The 14,900-nt window shown below is 42.5% G+C and overlaps 2 protein-coding genes across 5 annotated transcripts; both read left to right on the forward strand.

Annotated features, from left to right (window-relative positions):
* Positions 1-4,502: 4,502 nt before the first annotated feature.
* On the forward strand, positions 4,503-7,896 carry rpz5 (rapunzel 5). 3 transcript variants are annotated; one of them, XM_083638127.1, is made up of 3 exons: positions 4,604-4,624; positions 5,027-5,080; positions 6,171-7,896. In XM_083638127.1, the coding sequence occupies exon 3, from the start codon at positions 6,236-6,238 to the stop codon at positions 7,418-7,420; it is 1,185 nt and encodes a 394-aa protein (XP_083494253.1). In that variant the 5' UTR covers positions 4,604-4,624; positions 5,027-5,080; positions 6,171-6,235; the 3' UTR covers positions 7,421-7,896. The 3 variants fall into 3 exon arrangements, with proteins under 3 accessions (XP_083494252.1, XP_083494254.1, XP_083494253.1); XM_083638126.1 differs by lacking the exon at positions 5,027-5,080 and having other exon boundaries at positions 4,503-4,624; XM_083638128.1 differs by lacking the exon at positions 5,027-5,080 and having other exon boundaries at positions 4,587-4,712.
* On the forward strand, positions 4,598-14,022 carry rpz4 (rapunzel 4). Of its 2 annotated transcripts, none has more exons than XM_083638149.1 (3): positions 4,598-4,619; positions 11,613-11,664; positions 11,890-14,022. In XM_083638149.1, exon 3 carries the CDS (start codon positions 11,941-11,943, stop codon positions 13,114-13,116), a length of 1,176 nt encoding a protein of 391 aa, XP_083494275.1. In that variant the 5' UTR covers positions 4,598-4,619; positions 11,613-11,664; positions 11,890-11,940; the 3' UTR covers positions 13,117-14,022. The 2 variants fall into 2 exon arrangements, with proteins under 2 accessions (XP_083494275.1, XP_083494274.1); XM_083638148.1 differs by lacking the exon at positions 4,598-4,619 and adding an exon at positions 8,350-8,409.
* Positions 14,023-14,900: the final 878 nt, after the last annotated feature.

The following is a 14,900-nucleotide window of genomic DNA, read 5'->3' on the forward strand; positions in this document are numbered from 1 at the left end:
TGTTGAAAGTATTGTAACAGCACAGGGCGAGGTTGGTATCGAACCTGAGGTCTCTCACTTACAAGCACTGCATGTTAACCATCAGACCAAAGGGACAATCCCGTTGGCCAAGGACCAACGTGCTCGCTTTATACCGGATTGCTACATTGCCTCCCCTGTGGGAAGCGCAGCCCCGGCGCTTCTGCTGTACTTCACATCCACTCCAATGAGTAGGGTCTTTCCTGCTCCCTCACACACCTGGGGACTACGCCTCCTCCTTCCCAACATCCCACTTCGGACACCAATGTAACGGCACAGGGCGAGGCCGGTATTGAACCCGAGGTCTCTCACTCACAAGCACAACACGTTAACCATCAGACCAAAGGGACAATGCCATTTGCCAAGGACCAACATACTTGTTTTCTACTGGATCGCTACAGTATATATTTTCTACATGGATCTCCCATTTCAATTAAATGCCTGCGACCGCCTGCTATTAAACATCAGTGGGTAAAAAAGTAACTAATACTCCAAGTAGTTTTTTAGAAGAGTACTTTTTACTTTTACTGAAGTATTTTTTTAACACCAGTAATTTTACTTGTAGCTGAGTAATATTTCAGTAATGTAACAGTACTTCTACTTGAGTACAGACATTCAGTAGGCTATAGCGGTGGATTTTTTTTTCTGCTTCGACATCAACTTGCTTAAAGATAGTGACTAAATACTGTATGTCAAAGAGAATGCAGCAAAATTCATTACTGGCTAACTTTGGATTCACTTCTGGAAAGCTGAATCAGAAGAACAAAAACGTAGTGGAGACCCCAGAGCACTAGGTAGGGGGGACCCCTCGATTGCCACCGGGTATTTCACACCTTGGACATAAGGGTTACCAACACAAAACATAAAACAATACAAAGCATAAAAACATAAAATAAAAATAACACCAATTTAGGACACTAGGAATCTTACGCGTTATGCGTGCTCGATTCCTAGGGTGGAGACTCTGGAGCTGATGCGCCACTTGTCCTCTTCTCCCTACGTATACTCCCACACTTACTCTGGAGATGATGCGCCACTTGTCCTCTTCTCCCTACTTATAAGTTTAATTTAAGTTAAGTTTAAGTTATCCTTTATTTATCTCCATGGGGAAATTCATCCTCTGCATTTGACCCATCCTCTACTAACCTTCCTAGAACTAGGAGCAGTGGGCAGCCGCAGTGCAGCGCCCCGGGGACCAACTCCAGTTCTTTTACCATTGCCTTGGTCAGGGTCACTGACAGGAGTATTAACCCTAACATACATGTCCTTAATGGTGGGAGGAAACCGGAGCCCCCGGAGAAAACCCACACAAACACGAGGAGAACATGCAAACTCCACACAGAAAGGACCTGGGACGGACCGGGGTTCAAACCCGGGACCTTCTTGCTGTGAGGCAACAGTGCTAACCACTGAGCCACCGTGCCGTCCTTATATTCCCCCACTTACTCTGGAGATGATGCGCCACTTGTCCTCTTCTCCCTATTTATACTCCCACCACTTATAAAGCCTCAGCCAGGAAGACACAATTGCTCGGGGGACACAGGGAGGGTGAAGGTTTTTGGAACCAATGATGGCTTCCGCCCCTGGGCTGAAATCTCAATTTCCCCCCCCCCAATATTTGATTTTTTGATTTTTCAGAACATCAAAAACAAAAACAAACTCAGACGTAGTAAAATAAAAAACATACATATCAACATCCAACATTAAAGAGTAGATGTGCATGGGATCCCACATAAAGTGTCCCTGAGAGATTAGCTGGGCGGGTTACCCGTCTCCCCTAACCTCATCCAAGTGGGCCAGAAACGGGCCCCAAATACTTGAAAATTTGTTAGGCGAGTTGGTCCTCAGGAACCTGATTCTCTCCATACGTACAACTGAAACCATGTCCGTCAGCCACAGTTGAAAAGGAGGAGGAGAGGGAGACTTCCACTCCTTCAAAATAAGTCTCTTGGCAACAGTCATCCCCTGTGTCAGAGTGAAATCTCTATTAACGGGGGGCCCTTCATGAAGGTGAAGGTGTGTCGCTCAGGAGGGATGAGGAGCGGAGGAACATGAGACGAGGCGCAACAGCCAAGATTGAGGAGGTGTGAGAAACACCGGAAACTTGAAAGAAGAAGAACCAGGTCTAGAGTGAGACCATCCAACTGTGAGAGACAGCAATGTGCCGCGAGGCATCCAGTCTGCCGGAAAGCCATTAGAAGAAGAAGACACAATTGCACGAGTCACATCACTGGGGTGTAGTGCTGTGGGAGCGCAGAGGTGCGGAGCTCCCACACTTTTTCTCCAAGGGTTTGTTTTTACAATAGTAAAATGGGGGGGGGGGAGTTGTTCCTCATATAGGTGCACTCTCCCAGTTCCCCAGATAGCACTACACACCTAGCCTGGGTAAACCCAGCCTCCACGTGACCTCTATGTGCTATCAGTCATGAAGAACTTACGCTACAGCCATAGCCTGTGACGTCACGTTGAAGGCTGGGTTTACCCAGGCTACTACACACCTGCTGATAGACATCACAATTGCTCAAGTGAGTGACATCACTGATGACATCACAATTGCTCGAGTGACATCACTGATGTCTTCAATTATGACATCATCACTGATGACATCACAATTGTGACGCCGCCCACACCACCGCCACCCAATTTGAACTAAGAGAAGGTTTAGGACATCTATCTTCTCAACTACTGTAGAATGAGGTCCACTCTGTCCGTTTCAACAGGTTGGCCAATCAATCTGAAACTGCACATGGGCATTGAGCATTGGCATCTAGGCAGGGACTGACTAAGCCAATGTTTTCCATTTTCCCAACTTTATTTTTGGTAAGTCTGTGCGGTGTTGTGGACTAGTTATAGAGATTAGTCGATCAAATCTAAGTCGATCAGATCACAATTTCAAATCAAAGTGCCAAGAGTTCCAGGTAGTTTTGCAGGCATCTAACAAGCTGAATGTAGTATTGTTTACCTGATGAATCTGCAAGCTGAGTAAAGCCAGGCAAAACAACAGCTAGATAGATGTAAACAGACCTCTCTGCCCCATGCACCTTCCACAGCTGGTTGTCATTTTCTTGAATATTTTACCAGTGTTCCCACCTGTGTGCTTGAAGCCACAGACAACAAAGGCAAGGCTTCTCTTCAAAACCAACACTTTCCATTGATGTTGCAGCGGGGACCTCTTTACAAGGCCATGCTCTTTGTTCAGCTCCAGGTTTCAGAAGTTCACTCACTGACTGTGTGCGTACGTACATGTTGTGAATCATTTTCAAACTTTGTCAAACAACTTCAATTGCTTGGAAAGCTATAGGGCAGGAGAGCACACACAACACAACACCCATAGAAAGGAAGCGAGGCTTTCCAGCTGACTGACATCCCGCTAAGGCCTGTACAGTGTGTTTAGCAGCACCAGTCTTGTACCGCCCATCACGCCACATACCGTTGAGTCCCTGCGAAGCCTATATTCTCCCCTTTCTGATGACAACAAGCTAGCAAAGTGTGAGATCTGACATTGGGACGACACAGGGAGACCCAAGGAAACAGGGAGGTACCAGGCGTTCTCGCCAAGCCCTCCTCTGTCCAACTGACCAGCATCAATTTGCGTGACGTCCTCCCCTCCTCTTCCTCTCTCCGCCTCCAGCAGAGCTGATAGTGACACATACAGCCTGATATCACTGTCTGCTTTATAAAGCACAAAGGCCATGAGTGAGCACTGACTGTCATGTGTAGGCTACTCACAAACAGAGAGGTCCTTTCACTGGTCGGCACTGTGACGGAGAATTTCATCCCTCTTTACAATGCTTGAATCCATTGACCAATAACGCTCCTTCACTAATGATGCGATTCTCGGATTGAAGTAGTTCAACATACCACTGCATCTCAAAAGTGTTCTTCTCATTTTGCTCAAATAGCATTTTCAGATGATGGACAGACTGTGGCTGCAGCCTGTGTGACTGTGTCCAATTATTACTCAGCTACAGTACAGTACTGCAAAACCCACATTATCAGCAAACTGGGGACCTGAGCTCAGCTTTTGAGCTGCACAATCTCAAAGAGGTTAGAGGAAGGAGTGCAGTGGCCATGGCAACCTCGGTGGAACAAGAAGGGTTTTGTGCTGTTGGCAAAGGGCCGCTTAGCTGCCCTACTGTGACTGGTCTCCTCTCTCTCACTCTTTATACTCTCTCTGTGTGCGTCTTTCTCCCTGTCTCTCTGTCGCTCTCTGGATCTTTCTCACACACATACACACAAACACACATGCACATTGCACACACACTCATACAGAAACCAGTCTATTTTCTCTGTTTTCCCATGGGTGCATGGTGTCCCTGCATGGGGAGTGTTTACAGGATGTTATCTGTCTCAGTGCCGGCCCCTCATCCCTCCGAGTGGGTTTCCGTGGAATGCTGGAACGGGATGGAGGAGTTCCAAAGGGGGAGTGACGAGAGAGAGAGAGAGAGAGAGAGAGAGAGAGAGAGAGAGAGAGAAGAGAGAGAGAGAGAGAGAGAGAGAGAGAGAGAGAGAGAGAGAGAGAGAGAGACTATATATACATCCCAAGGAGGCTGGTGCTCAAAGGCACAGTGGGACTATTGGATAACTGGATACTTTAGTTTGTAAGGTGAGTTTATATTCTGTTCTAATTTGTCTTTTTCCTGAAGAAGAAAAAAATGTCAAAATTTGTTTGCTCAGTTTTTGTTGTCATTATGGTAAGCTGACCTTGATAAGGGGCTGTGGGAACTTGTAGACCTTTGAGAAACTGTTTTTTAAAATATCATCTCTCTTTTTGACTTGGTTGTGCAGTATGGGAAAAAGCAGCTCAATTCAGCACATATCAGGGGTGGAGATGGTGAGATACTGTAGCCTATATGGTTCACGGATGTGGTTTTCATAAGAGACCACATCCGTGAATCATATAGATCTCAACCATCTCGAAAGCAAATTACATTGAACAGGGCACCAGTGTCTCATAGGGTGTTTGATCAAGTACTGTGTGGGACTCGCCTTTTTTCCTCTCATAAAGTAATTCTACTTCTGGTCTGCCTTTAAAGAAGACAAACCCAAGATAATTTATTCAGTAAGTATTTGCTTTCACTGTTATTTTCTTCGTCTATTAGAATGCCTTTTGTACAATTGAAAATGAGTCACAATTGAATTCCAGTCTAAGCCTAATTCTAAATTTGAATTGCTCCTTTTTGTCATTTTCATCAGCTGGTTCATGAAGGAATGTGAACAATTGTTTAAGTTCTGATGGTATCTGACTGAACAAAGCAAATCTAATTAGTGCAATGATAGTCCTTAGAAAAAGCCTGTAAAATGACACCATTGATCTAATCACTGCAGCAATTAGCCTACTGGTAAGCCCAGGCTCTGTGGATGTAGATATAAACAGTATTTTTCTGTTGTTTCATATCAGATAAAATGTAATATTTGATGTATTTGGTGATTGGAGTTTCAATCATGTCGCAACATCAAGGCAGTTATAAGGAGGGAAGTGTGTCATTATAGAACAAATGCAATGGTGGGGATTTTTCTCTCAGACCTGGCTGGGTGTGCCTTTTTCTGAACTGGATATGGGCTCTAGGGAATGAGATATGTGTGAGGTCATCCCTCTTGTGTATTTTAGAAAACCATAATATAGTTACCAAAGTAAATCCCAGCGTTTTCCCATGTTGTGAACATCTGTGTTTGCTTTGGGTCTTGGCTATTGTTAGGGCAGTAAATGACACCCCAAAGGACCAGTACTGCAATGTTGTGTAATACTCCACGTCATAATTCACCAGTGCACATACCATGTTTGATATTTGTTCTAAATTGTCATAAATGTTGACTGTGTGCCTCGTTTGTGTACTTTCATGCACTTTTTGATATGTGTCAATGCCAAGGCTCTAATCGAGCCCCTGTCATTAAATGGGACTCCAAGGGTGTGGCATGAAACTGGATACCAACATGTGCTGACATGACCTGCTGTTTGCTTTCTTGTAGGGTTTTGTTTGTCAGGAAATTGTCCTGTGAAAAAATGACTAAATGTCCATTGGTGTCTCTTGATAGTGGGTTTAACCCAATGTAAAAAAAGAAAGAAAGAAAGAAAAAATATGTTTTCTGTGAAATGTCCAATCAGATTACAATGAACCTTACAAGGTTTTTGTGTTTTGTTCTTCTTTCAGGTGCCAGTATAGTCTCTGGCTGTGGAAATTCCAAGTTTGGATCAGTTACAACAGATAATCTAAAGATGACCAGTGTGGCAGATTGGCTCCTACAGAACAGGGGCAAGATCGAGAAAGGTGTGGAGATCATGGGGCAAGCCTCTGAGGTGCTTGCAGCCACTGTAGGCCAGCTTCACCCTGTCTTGGAGGCTGTGTTTGTGGCTTCTGCTGAAATACTCAGCAACCCAGAAGGGAAAGAGGCTCGTTACCTGACAGAGCAATTTGCCTTGGTCAACCAGAAACTTGAGGGAATCCAAGATGAGATTGATAAAATCGGCCTGGAGCTACAGAGGACAACGATGAACAAGCAGAACTTTGATCGAGAGGCCCAGATGCTCAGCCAGTATGAAAAGTTCCAGGACTTTGTCAATGCCAAGCCTAAGTTCAAAGAGAAGAAGATGGAGAAGTTCCTCAGCCATTACGAGAACACCGACGGTGACTTGAACTTGGACAGCCTCTACAATGCGGTCACTGGGGAGAACACCTCAGGAGATCCCATGCTGGATACAGTAGTCGCTGTAGAGCAGAGAAGCAGAAGGGCAGTTGAGGATTTCTGTGCCCGACTGAAGAAACTTTTTGTTGTGGGCATTATTGCAGTGATGGGCTATGCTGCTCTCAAGAAAGGTGCAGTGGGGGAGGAGATGGTGAAGAAGTGGCAAGAACGAATGGAGGATGTGGAGAAACGAATGAAAGCGGCTGTCGACGAATGCACAGAGAAGTTTGCTGATCAAGCCAAGATGGACATGGAACACCAGCTTCAGGAGAAACCTGGCAGTGTTGACCTTGACTTCACCAAATCCCTCTTGGATTCACTTGTGAAGAAATACGATTGGGTGAATTGGTCCATCAGGGTCTTCAATGACAAGGAGCGCATTTTCTTTTTCAACTGGTTGGCAGGGAAGAAGTACCATGGAAGTGGAGGAGGAGCTAACTACTTTGGCGTTTTGACCAAGAACAACATCAAAGTGGTGGTCTCGTTCTGTGTTGACCCAAAGCCTTTTAACAAGATCCAGATCCAAGAGGAGATCGAGAGCCAGAAGCTGAAGGGAAATATGATGGATGTGGCCCAGTATTTGAGCAAGAGCTTCCCCAGCTGCCTGGTTCATGCTGTCAGCCATTACAAGGAGGTGGTGCAAACAAACAACTTCCCTGAGGATTGTTACTACTATGGGAAACACAAAAGAGCCTACCTATGCATTCACCCTGAGTAGCTTTAAACATAATGCAAAGTACAGCTGCATAGCCTAGAGAAACAAGCTCCAAATACAATTCATGAATGTTTTTAGCTGAGTTCTGGAGATGTCTTCATTCAAATATATTGATTATTCAATGCTATATATGCTCGTAATCTGCTCTGTCTGGGGTCTGAAATGTGAGTCATTAGTCTTACATTGGTTTTTATCCTTCTATTGCTTTCTGTGTTGATAAGATACAGTATTATATAACTTAGAGATTTCCCCTATGCTATTCCAACATTTCAGAGCCACCATGCCAGCTTCAACTTCATATTTAGTGTTACAGAAAACATAATGGATATTACAATATAAAAATGTTTGGCTCAAAACATACTGCTTCTGGTACAACAGAGCCATACTGCAGGGCAAAGTTATAATGTAGCCATAGGCCTATTTTCTATTTGCTTTCATTTGTAATAAATCAAATATGAATTATTTTGTCATCATGGGTCATCATTGTTATCAGCTGAATTGCAACTGTCAAAATAATTCTGTAGTCTATTTAGGAAAGTTTCTGGGGAACAAAAAACACGTGACCTTTGGGAGGCTCAGCTCAGCTCAGAACATTTCTCCTAGAACAATATTCAAAGATCCTCAGTAGTTGTTGTTATGCTATGTGAGCTGTTGTCATGCTTTAAAATATGTGATTGTTTATCAAAGGGGTGGAAATGTCTATGGTCACAGCAACAACCTATTATGTTCAACTTAACTTTTCACGCCCAAGTTCTCTGTCTGTCTGTCTGTCTGTCTGTCTGTCTGTCTGTCTGTCTGTCTGTCTGTCTGTCTGTCTGTCTGTCTGTCTGTCTCTCTGTCTGTCTGTCTGTCTGTCTGTCTGTCTGTCTGTCTGTCTGTCTGTCTGTCTGTCTGTCACTGGGTGTGCCTCTTCTGTAATATGAGAGTCACATGACCAATAATAGGAAGGCAAACAGTCTGGAAGTTAGTATATCTTCCGCATACTTTGTAAGGTGAGTCAGTTTCACTTCAAAATGATTAACAGTAGCCAAGTAACGTTACATTAGTTTAACATATCGCTCCTGCTTGACACTTTAAAAGAAGATGATCGTGATCGATTTAGCGTTTTATCACGCCAGTCCCTGATCGTTACATAACGTTAATCGAGCACTTTCTACGCTAAGCTACTTTTCCCACTTGGGGGCTGGTCGTTATGCCATGATAAACGGATAACGCATTCATATTCTGTGGGCCCTGCTTCGTTAATGAAGTTATTGCTGCGCATGGCGTGATTAGATAAGGTTGCAAAAGTTTACGCAGGTATAACAATCTCACGGGCGTTGATTGCTTTAGCGCGGCTTCAACAGTGTATACAACACCCAATCAGTCGTGTTAACCTGCGATGTTTGTTTGGCTCACTCTCCGTAGACGGTAAAATGATACAATTAGAGCCCTTGTACACGAAGTGATCGATACATTTTCCATTAAGAGGACGCATTAACGGACCGTTTAGTTTTCATGTCAGCTGCAGGGTTTCTCAGTGGTCAGGCTGGGTGGTCAGTAGAATGAAGGTTGCGTCGAGGCTAGATGGTCAGCTGCCTGTCAGAGGGGATAGGCTACATACCGTTTTACTGTTCACTGTTCAGAGAAAGCATTTGGAAATGGTCTAAATGAAAATGCACTTTTCACCCTCCAAAAGAGCCATAATAGGCTTTAGGCTATCCTACTGTTGTGTTGTAAATGTGTAGGTATATAATAGGGCAGCATAGATACAAAACCATCATGTGTTTATAATCTGTATAGATAGGCCTACTTTTTATTCATTTATCTATTGTCTTGCTAGTATCAGAGAGGAACATATGTTGTGTGAATTGAATGCATTCAATACTGTCTGTGTGCAAAACAATACATTCATAAACCTGTATTGCTGATTACAATTGGAACATGTGTGTGCTTATGGTTCTTGTCTGTAGCCTAGCATTCATATTTCTGTTACACGAGCTGTAAATGCACCTCCAGGTTTTTGTGTCTGAAAATGTGATTTCTTCAAGCACTTCCTAGTTAGAGTAGCCTACTTGTACCCGGTACTGTCTACGTGGAGGTGCTTGATGTGCACTCAGACTACAGTTAGATGACCCCTGGGACCCTGAGCGATAGAGAAAACAGGAATCACATGTTTTGAGCATGGCCAAATCAAATGAGAGACAGTAGTTGTAAATGCTCTATTGACATTTATTGTATTATGTTGTTTTGAATCATATACTAAGCCAATATGCAGCCTAATAATAGCTTAAGCCAAATAGTTTTTCTGTATCACAGTTGTAGCAGTTTCAACTCTGTCAGCATTGTCAGCAATGAGCTCATAAATTTAAGTTGGAAACATCAGAGAGCTTTGTTGCCGTTTTAGCACCAATCCAGAGATTCTTGTTGTCTTTGTGTGCTTCGACAACACCCACAGCTGCCTCAGATAGCTGCACAAGTGTGTGATGTACAGTGTATCAAGCTAAGAAATGGGTGCTATGATCTCTATCCCTGTAGTCTTCTGCAGTGTAAAGAACCCCCCTTAGTCACAGACCTCAGCAGAGGAGGAAGGAGCTGACAGAATATTTTCCATTGTCTGGTTGCCTTGGTTACTTGCTGAGTTGGGATGGAAAATGCACCCTTGCCCAGCAAGTTTAACCTCTTCCACTTAATCACTTCCCACGCCTGCTGCTCCAGTATTGACTGTGCGAGACATGACTGCCGTTTAAAGGCAAACGCCACCCAATGTAAGAATTGAATGTGAAGTGAACAACTCTGTCAAAGCCAGGAAACAGAAAACCTAGACTGAAACTTGTGATGTATAGAAATGTTCCTTTGGCAATGAATGGGAGACTGAATGTGTGCACTGTGCAGTCACAATGATTATTTAAGGGTTATTTAAACACTAAATTAGTTTTCCTCTGGTAACTCTATACCTTAATTATCTTCCCAGTGTTGCACCAGAAAATGTACACTTATTATTCCCACAAAATCAACCTGAGGTGCTCTCACAGTCACCCAAGTTTCAGTTTCTGGCTCAATGGGAGGAGTTATTTGTTTTCACAAATATTGATTTGACTGTTCTAGACCTAGGAATAACAATTAAGTTAGTTTCAGTATAATTTTTAAATTGGGTGGAGTTTTCATTTTAAAAGGCTATACATTATTTTCCTACATATTAATTATCTACTTATGTCAAAAACAACAACAAAAACATACATTTTGATCTAATCTTTCTTTATATAATCAGATTAATACCACTGAGATCAAGGTTTTCTTTTCCAAGTGAAACAGCAGCAGAAGGTTTATTTACAGACAGAACAACATATTTTCATCCTATGTAACAGAAAAGTAAAAGATCATAAAAGTCGGGCTGGGCATCGACGATAAATAAATATGATCATGTATCATCTTTTAGTGGAATCAGATTTTGATGCTATGAACATATTTTAATATCATGACACATTTCTGCTGTGCAACTTGATGATGACAAGCAAATTGTACTTTAAAACTGATAAAACGATGTATGATAGGCATATTATTTGAATATTTCTGCTTTGTTTGACATCACACCTAACATTACCATTCGGGTTCAATGAGATGAACATTCATTTGATTATTTAACGTGATTTTGCATACATGAACCATATTGTTTGATATATATTGATATCGAGAAAAATCCGTATGATTATCATGATATTGATTTCAACCACATTGCCGACCCAGCTCTAAATAGAAGATAGACAGACAGGGAGGAACTGTGCTACTGTACTTGCATTTCATGATTGATTTCTTAGGCTAGTTAATGTGGGGGGGGGGGGGGGGGTTGCCCTGGTTTGGTTTGGTTTGGTTTGGTTTGGCATGACAAAGCCAAACTGCAGCTCAATGTTGCCTTGACATTCCAACATGAGTATGAAGATACACCGAAGTGGTACACGTGCCAATGCAGTATAATAGCATCCACTCGCCTTTTCACTTAATTGTTGATAGAGCAAAAGTAAACACTAATGTACCATTTCCAAATACAAATTTCACAATTCCTGATGCAGTTCTACCCCTACTGGTCTTCCCTCCCTGCTGAATTCAGTGTGCATTGTTGACTCATTGCTCATGGGGTGTGTTCAGATAGACTCCCAGCAGGCTTTGCGTTTCGTGCACTGAAACTCACTCTGCTGTTTCTGTCTTTTCTTATCAGTTTTCACAGTGTGGTGAGAAGAGCAACAGAGCAACAACTCCAGAAGAGAACTGTAAGTTCAACAAGAAAACACTCTATTGGGATTGTATTAGCTTGTGGTTATATTATTGTTAAGTTGCTGTGCACAAAAACATATGTTGTGATTGTTTCCCTTACATTTTTGTTTGCTTTTTACCTCAACCACTATTGTTCTTTGTTAAAACATGATTTGCTATTTGAAATTCACAATAAGATTTTGATATTTTCTTAACCATGCCAATATTGTTTTTCTTGTTAGACTTTCCTGAAAACAGTTTTTCATCGCTTAATCTGAGCTCCATCAGCAAAGATGGCAGACCAGCTACAGAAGCTTGTAGCAGAGAAGAAGGACCTGGTGGAGACTGTGATGGATGTTTTTGAACAGGGAGCAGAAGTACTGGCCAGTATCGCTGGGGACCTCTTCCCCATTTTTGCCATTGCTGCTCCAATTGTGAGGTTGGCTCTGGACAATGTGGAAAGCAAAGAGGCTGCGTACATGAAGGAGCAGTTCCAGAAGGTCCGTGAACGCCTGGAGGTGGTCTCAGAGGAGATTCAGCAGATCACTGATGAGATCAAGAAAAGTGGAGTGGATGCTGCATATTTCTCAGTGGAGGAGAACATCACTAACCAGTTCAGGAAGTACATGGACATCCTCAATGCCAAACCCAAGTTCCGTGAGGTCAAGAAGAAGACTTTCCTGGAGCATTTTGTGAAGAGTGGTGGTGACAAAAACCTTCACACCCTCTACAATGCTGTGACAGGAGATAACTTCGGTGGGGAATCCGTGCTTGAGATCACTCTCAACTACGAGGAGAAAAGTCGGCGAGCAATGGAGGACTTCTGTGCCAGGCTGAAGAAGCTCTTCTGCATTGGTCTCATTGCCCTGATGGGTCACACTGCTCTAAAGGGATTTGATGATGAGGAAGAAATTCTTAAAGAGTGGGGTGAGAAGATGAAAGCTGTGCAGGATAAAATGAATGTTGTCATTGAAGATTGCATTGTCAGCTTCCCAAAGCAGGCTGAGCTGGATTCTCGTCGACTGGTGAGAGACCAGTCAGACTTAACCAACCAGCAGCTAGCTGATACCATCATACAGAAGCTCAAGAAGAAGTATGACTGGGTGTGCTGGTCCGTGCGTATATTCAGTTCGCCTTCAGGCCTGTTTGCCAACAAGAAGGACTTCCATTGCCCAACGGGGAAGAGTCGCTTCCAGGTCCCTTCATCGGATGAGAAGCTTATTGTCATGGTGTCCTACAGTGCCTCACCTGAGCCTGTGGACAAGACTCATATCCAGCAGCTGATCCAGAGTCAGAAGAAGAAGTCTGTGGTGGGTGTGGCAGAGTTCCTGTTTGAGGAGTTGCCGGGTCCCTGTGTGGTACACACGATCAAAACCTGCAAAGACCTGGCCTGCTCCTGGAGCTTCAGTGATGAGCTTCACTACTGGGAGGAGCAGAAGAACTTCTATGTCTGCGCTCATTCTGCTTGATGTTTTACGTGGCTCAAGAAAGAACAAGCCATAAACCAATGTTTATAGTTATATAGTATTTGCACAAATACTGACTTTGCCAAAGATTCTGTCACTGCCTATATATACTCAGCCTTAGCAAAAATTACACAAAATATGCCTTGAAGTTGGTTGTACTTCTCTGATTCATAATTAAATATGTATCCTTTCCTAAGAATCTTAAGTTTTAGTTTGTTGTAGACATATGGGTCAAACCAATGTAAGTTAGCCTCTTTATGTCCCATGCTACAGTTCTTTCTTCATGGCAGCCATCTTCCAGGACAATGACAATTAGTTTGTACACAATGCTTGTGATGCTTACAATATTCCAGTGTTTTATCAATCTAGTCATTTCTGAAATTTAGTCATCTCCAAATGATCATTTATGATATTACACCAGAATTTGTCATAACATGTTATTTGTCAACATTTGTCATAAAGTCTATCCACCTCTCTCTAGGGGCCAAGGCTTATTGATGGCGTGAAGATGGCAAGAGTGTGATTATTATTACCTACGTTTGCTCTTGTGTCAAATCTTTGCCTGTGGTGTTGTACAACAGAAACTGGAATATTGCATCTGCTCAAATGCCTTGAGTCCACGTTTTTCATGATATTTTGTGTGTTTTAAACCACAAATGTGTGCTTCCACAAGACAACACATTATTTCCCCTCTTCTTATGTATACTGTTTTTGTTGAACATTTGATTAGTTGGACAAACTGTCACATATTTACTCACACATTTTATATTATTCCGCTTTTCAAATATCGAGGGATATTGTGAGATACTTATCTTCAGGATTGAGGAGTTTGATGTCAGTGTCTCAGTCGAAATCCCTTTATCATACACTACATCAAAACAATGAATGTACCAGTAATAAACATTAAAAATAAACCCTGTTTTACACCATTTCATTGAATGTGATTTGTGAATGATTTTCACTTGATGTGATACTTGACCTTCTTCTTGTGATGATGAGATTGTAGACTGACTGTGGCAAGGGCCAAACCTCTCACTCCCTGGTTACAGAACTGTCTCTAGAAGGCCAACTTGCTGTTTTTTTCTGAACTGCTGATCATGGTTTTGCAATGGGTTTTATGTTTTATATATTATATCCATGTTTAAAATAATAATGAACCATACTACTGAGTAGGCTGCTATACTGTTGAAAGCAACAACTAACTAAAAATATCAAAAGGATAATGTTTTTTTATATTAAAAAGACTAATTGCATCAGTTTTTTTCATGATCCTGCAGTTAAAAACTAGGTGAGATTATTTTCTTTTCTTAGCCAGATAATGAGTGCTATGTATGCATGATTTTCTCAGCAATGCCCTACTTCACCTTTCTTAGCAAGTAGTCAAGTAAAAGCAGTGTTTCACATTTGACTGCTTGCTGGTAAGGATAAGGAACATGAGGGCAAAGGGAAGTGACACTCTCCACTCCAGCTACCACTGAGGTACCATGGAGCAAGGCATTTAACCCCTGATTGTGCTGGCAACAAATATCTTACAGCTCACCTAAAAGAGAAAAAGAATGTTATGCTTTGCTAGTTTGGAAACACCCATGTTGCGCTATAATTATGTGGTTGTGGCTTTTCTATATTTGGTATCTAAAGTCTCATGTCCCTACTGCAGGCGGGTCAAGCGGCCCACATGGAAATGAACAAGAGCACAGAAATACAACTGTTTCCCCCAAAACATCCTTCCAAAAGCATTTTTCCTGAGATAATTTAGTCTCTTGACATGAGCTTATATTGATTATAAG

The sequence above is a fragment of the Poromitra crassiceps genome, assembly GCF_964638095.1.
Source record: "Poromitra crassiceps genome assembly, chromosome: 1".
Taxonomy (NCBI): Eukaryota; Metazoa; Chordata; class Actinopteri; order Beryciformes; family Melamphaidae; genus Poromitra; species Poromitra crassiceps.